A 5,866-nucleotide genomic window follows, 5' to 3' on the forward strand; every position below is an offset into this window, starting at 1 on the left:
TAAACTAGAACCTCAAAGGGTGTTAGTGTTATATTTCAAACGTGAGGGTGTTTTGTAAAAACATGATAAACCTGAGGGAGTGTTAGTGTAATTAACCCCTAGTTTGGCATTACTTTGCTTTTAAAAAATACTGATTCTACTGTGTTGTGAGAATAAACAGTTGTAAAATAAAGTTGTTGAATGTTTTGTAAACTCTTTATTTTATTTTGTAAAAGTGCTTTTAAAAAAAAAAGAGTGTCTGAGTATTTGGTAAACTTTTATATAAATTGATGTGAATATGTTAAATGACTAAAAATGTGTTTAATGTGATAAATAACTGTTGATAAGAATAATGTAAGAGCAATGATTATAATTTTGTAAAATATATGAGAGTATACTTGTTATTTGAAAATTAATTAATTAGACACTGATTACTATGCTTTGCGGAAGACATTGCTTCTATTTTTCTATTATCATTGACAACAGTTATTTATTTATGTTTAGAAGAACTTTTTTTGTTTTACTAAACACGTTTGATGTAACATCCCACATCACCCAGGAGAGTGGATCATGTAAGCCTTATATGTATATTCTCATTTCTACCTAGCATAAGACATTTTGAGAGCTCACTAGCTTTGGGTTCCGTAGGAACTTCGAAGTTAAGTGAGAATGGACCAGAGCATTCTTAGGATGGGTGACCCATTGGGAAGTTTTACTCGCGTGAGTTCCCAGAAACAAAACCATGAGGGCGTGGTCAGGGCCCAAAGCGGACAATATTGTGCTATGGTGGATCTGAGCTTGGGATGTGGTGGGGGCCCGTGTTGATCTTGTAAGCCTTATATGTATATTCTTATCTCTACCTAGCACGAGGCCTTTTGGGAGCTTACTGGTTACGGGTTCCATCGGAACTCTGAAGTTAAGCGAGTTTGCGCGAGAGCATGATGGGTGACCCACTGAGAAGTTCTCGTGTGAGTTCCTAGAAACAATACCGTGAGGGCGTGGTCGGGGCCTAAAATGGACAATATCGTGCTACAACGAAATTGAGCCCGAGATGTGACATTTGATGTTCCAATTTTTTTATTCAAAATGTTTTCTTTTTTAAAACACCACAATCTCATCACTCAGTACTAAAAAAAAAAAACCACAATCTCAAACCAGCCCTTATTAAGGCCATCTCCAATGGAAAGAGCTAAATGTCAAAGAGCCAAAAATGACCTGATTTGTCAAAAAAAATTCTCTCCAATTGATGACTGGGTTATAATTCTATGGAGCCTACCATACTATTATTTGGCCAAATGTAGCTCTCCTCTTAGCCCTTTTTTTGGGGCACATCTTCTCAGTTATAATAATTGATTTAAACTCAATGACTAAATTTGAAAATATCCAACGGTAGTTTAATTATTAACCAATAAATTTAAAATATAAAGTTAAAACTAATAAATTATTGAGGGGATTATGTTTAGCCCATTCAGTTAGAGATTGTATATGAATATGACCTGAAACTGATCATTTAAAAATAATTTTTTGTAGAACTATAATTCTGAATGAAACTATATTTAGCTATTTCGATTGGAGGCTATACAAGACAAACCATTGTGATTTTGAGACAAACCTTTGAGTTTTAATTTAATTTGAAAATACAATTTCCACGTGCTATATTTTGAGTGGTTGCGGTTGACGCTGACCTGGAGTCCTAGGGATATGAAAGGTTATTCTTCAGTGCCAAGCCCGCCTCTCCATTTCCCCCTCTTCTTCCTCTGCTTCTCTTTTGCTGCTGCTTCTTTCTCCTTTTGCTTCTCTTGCTTTATTTCTTCTGATTTTCTCTCTCTCTCTCTCTCTCTCTCTCTCTCTCTTCAACATCCCAGAACAGTCTTGGAGTTGGTGGCTTTTCCTCTGTTGGGTTTTCCTTCAGTAATTCAAAGGGCCAAAAGGTATTCCCCTTTTCAGATTCTTCTCTCCCAATTTCCTTAGGGTTAATTTCGATTTTCTTATGCTATTTGCAGTGGTGCTGTATAGGGATTAACTATTTGATTTCACAGATTCATTATAAATTCGTATTTGTTAACTTGGTTGCTTGATTCTAATGTCAATTTCGTTACAGCAGAAATGAAATTTCTCTTCTAATTTCAGCATGGAATTTTTGCTTTTGTTTTTATTTTTGTTGTCTTGATTGTGGTTATCTGATTGATTAATACTCCATGATATATTGAGCAATATCGCGCGGCTTAAAGAATTTCGGATGTGTTAACGGGTATTGTTGTAGTCTGAATAATTATAATCAAATTCCATTGCTCCTAAGCTAAGGTCAGAATTTGTAGCATATAAGGGAAGGTTTTGCAGATACTTGCTAACTATTCGAAGCTGGATATCGAGGTCTTTAAGCTTAACATCTTTTTGTATTTTTAGCATCTGCTTGGAAAGGGTTTCGACTTTACTGTCTGTCTGTATGTATTATTACTCGTCACTGATTGACAAGAACTAGGATTAAAGAAAATCATCCTTTAAAGTTTAAACTGAAAGGGGCAGGTTATAAATTACAGCTGAGATGAGTCTCTTTAATTAAACATTTTCTTTTTCACTTCAGGGGTTCACCATGAACAACCTCTCTTCTTTGAGAGCCCTGGACTCCAGTCCACTCGCCAGCCCCCGCTCCTTTGGCCCCCACCACCACAGGCCGATTCTCCTCCAGCGCTTGAGAAATGCCGTCGTATGCTCGGTGAAGCCCTCAATTGCCACCCCATCGCCTCTAAGTGTTGACGGGTCCCCCAACCAGGGGATTAATCGAATTGAGTCACTGACCCAGGTCTCCGGGGTGTTGGGCTGCCAATGGGGTGATGAAGGTAAAGGAAAACTTGTCGACATCTTGGCCCAGCACTTTGACATTGTTGCTCGTTGTCAGGTAACAGAAAATCTTGCACTTGTGTAGCCACATTTTGCTGTTTTCTCATGAGTTTTATTATCTTCTCAGGGTGGAGCTAATGCTGGACACACCATTTACAATGCAGAGGGAAAGAAGTTTGCACTTCACCTTGTTCCCTCGGGTATTCTTAATGAAGAAACTCTTTGTGTTATTGGGAACGGAGTTGTGGTGCATCTTCCAGGGCTCTTTAAAGAGATTGATGGCCTTCAATCTAATGGAGTCTCCTGCAAGGGAAGAATATTGGTCTCTGATCGTGCTCACCTGTTATTTGATTTTCACCAAGTAGTGGATGGACTTCGAGAATCTGAGCTTGCTAAATCTTTCATTGGCACTACCAAGAGAGGTATTGGACCTTGTTACTCTAACAAGGTTATCCGAAATGGAATTCGAGTGAGTGACTTGAGGCACATGGATACTTTTCCTCAGAAGCTAGATCTTCTATTATCAGACGTTGCATCAAGATTCCGAGGTTTTGAGTATGGCCCCCATGTGCTCAAAGAAGAGGTTGAAAAGTACAAGAGATTTGCTGAGAGATTGGAACCCTTCATTGCTGATACTGTGCTTGTTGTGAATGAAGCCATCTCTGAGAAGAAAAATATTTTGGTCGAAGGGGGTCAAGCAACAATGTTGGATATTGACTTTGGAACTTACCCCTTTGTAACATCCTCTAGCCCGTCAGCCGGTGGGATTTGCACTGGTCTCGGAATTGCTCCCAGAGTTTTAGGTGATCTGGTTGGAGTGGTAAGTAGATGTTACTCTTGTAGTTGCAGAATTTCATTTTCATTTGACTGGTGTAGTCATTGTCACCCTTGGCCTGAATATAGTTTTATTTTTTCGGGTTACAGTATATAGGTTTTTTACATTATTGTTTCTAGTTATTTTCTTCTTGCCTATATATTTTGCTTCACTAATGGAATTGTACAAAGGCCAATTGAGGTGGTGGTGTATGTTGCTAACTTGAATTTTGTCTCTGCAGGTGAAAGCGTACACTACAAGAGTTGGTTCCGGTCCTTTTCCCACAGAAATCTTGGGTCATGGGGGTGACCTCCTTAGGTTTGCTGGTCAGGAGTTTGGCACAACTACTGGCCGCCCTCGTCGTTGTGGTTGGCTTGATATAGCAGCACTGAAGTATTGCTGTCAGATTAATGGCTTTTCTTCTCTCAATCTCACCAAACTTGATGTTTTGTCTGATCTTCCCGAAATTCAGTTGGGTGTTGCCTACAAACAGATTGATGGTACCCCTATCAAAACGTTCCCTGCAGACCTTCGTGATCTTGAGCAACTAAAGGCATGTCGTCCCCTCTCCCCTCTATTTAGATGTTACGTTTTTACTGAATTTTCGTCGCCTGCTTATATTTTGATTTCTAATGTTCATGTTTAATCTTGTTGTTAGTTACTGCTTTTCTATGTTCAGGTGGAATACGAAGTATTGCCCGGATGGAAGACAGATATTTCTTCTGTCAGAAACTACTCCGACCTTCCAAAGGCCGCACGTCAGTACGTGGAAAGGATAGAAGAACTGGTTGGTGTACCCGTCCATTACATTGGCGTCGGGCCTGGGCGTGATGCACTCATTTACAAATAATCTTCACAATATTTCCTTGAGATTCCAGATGATTTTCAGACCATCACAACAAGTAATATGAAGCTTCAATTCTCGGAGGAATTTATTCCCTTCTATGTTGGGAGATTTTCAATTTTACTTTCCAGATTAGAACTAGTTTTTCAAGGGTATAAGCTTGATGTAACACCGTATCCACCCGAGGCCACGCGAAATCTATGTCGTGTTTAACCATTGGGGGATTTTTGTTTCAGTTGCATTGCTTGTCCATGTTTCGGAGTCTGTTAGCTCTTGTTATCTACTCAGATTCTCAACAGTGACCCTTTGGGAGGGCGGGAGCAGCAGGCTTGTTATTGCTATGCTTGACACCGGGGCAAAGGGCTTTTCGCGCAATTGGTTAAAAGCATTCATCCTTGTATTTTTTGAAGCGAAATTTCCTACTCGAGGAAATACCTCCATAGATTCGTTGACCGCAATCCTCATGTTCGTTGAATTAAGGGGCGTCCACGAATTGTCTTTCTCCAAAGCCTCGTCTAGGGGTACCTGCAAAAGATACTCCGACGCTCAAGTCAGTTATATTCTCTAAGGCAAAATAGGGGAAGAGTGAGTTTTTCAATCGCATGAGGCCATGAAATTATATTCTCTAAGGCAAGCTAAAACTTTAAGCACTTGTTAAGGCCAAATTTGTGGAAGTCAATTTTTCCAAGGCCAAATTTACTGAAGGTAAATTTACCAAAGCCTCCATTTCGTTCGCCTAACTTATGAATGCTCTACTAGCTTTCTTCACGTAATTCGTGAAAGTACTCTTCGCACAATGACATTCTTCGCATATGAAAGCCAACTTACACTTTGGCACAACCTTTGCATAACTTACGAACAACACTCCTCGCGTAATTCATCATTTTGGTCCCTGAGATTCCAAATCGATAAAAGTGGTCTCTGAGATTGTCTACCATCCATCATTTTGGTCTTTCTGTTAAAAACTCCGTTAAGTGTCATGGAGCTCTTGATTGGAAGTTTGGGCAATTTTCAAAGATTCGTAACTCAATCGTTTCTTAACCAAATTCGACCCATAATATATCAAAATGAACTGCGTGTATCCCCTCACCTAATACCACCTACTCAGGGTTGAAAGAAAGTAGCTAAATCGCCTGTATAACAGATCTACGAATAGCCAACGCCTCTAACAACGTATTTTAGGGCGGTTCCTTAGGCACCTTCACATCTACATCTACTTATAACAAGCACGTACACACAAGCAAGCTTGAATCCTGTTATTTTAACTGAGAATGCCGTTACTTATAACCGCAGCTACACATTGGTCGAGACTCACACGACAGTCGATACTCAAGATTTCGTTTAGCTAAGTGGCTTGTAGATTAGAATAGTTAAGCTCACCCTAATTT

The 5,866-nt window shown here is 39.5% G+C and overlaps 1 protein-coding gene across 1 annotated transcript; it reads left to right on the plus strand.

Moving 5' to 3' along the window:
* The first annotated feature begins 1,666 nt into the window (after positions 1–1,666).
* On the plus strand, positions 1,667–4,694 carry LOC103445175 (adenylosuccinate synthetase 2, chloroplastic-like). Its single transcript, XM_008384161.4, has 5 exons — positions 1,667–1,910; positions 2,564–2,878; positions 2,948–3,640; positions 3,876–4,187; positions 4,314–4,694. Exons 2-5 carry the CDS (start codon positions 2,573–2,575, stop codon positions 4,482–4,484), a joined length of 1,482 nt encoding a protein of 493 aa, XP_008382383.1. The 5' UTR covers positions 1,667–1,910; positions 2,564–2,572; the 3' UTR covers positions 4,485–4,694.
* The last annotated feature ends 1,172 nt before the right edge of the window (positions 4,695–5,866 follow it).

This window comes from Malus domestica, chromosome 10, assembly GCF_042453785.1.
Source record: "Malus domestica chromosome 10, GDT2T_hap1".
Lineage (NCBI taxonomy): Eukaryota > Viridiplantae > Streptophyta > Magnoliopsida > Rosales > Rosaceae > Malus > Malus domestica.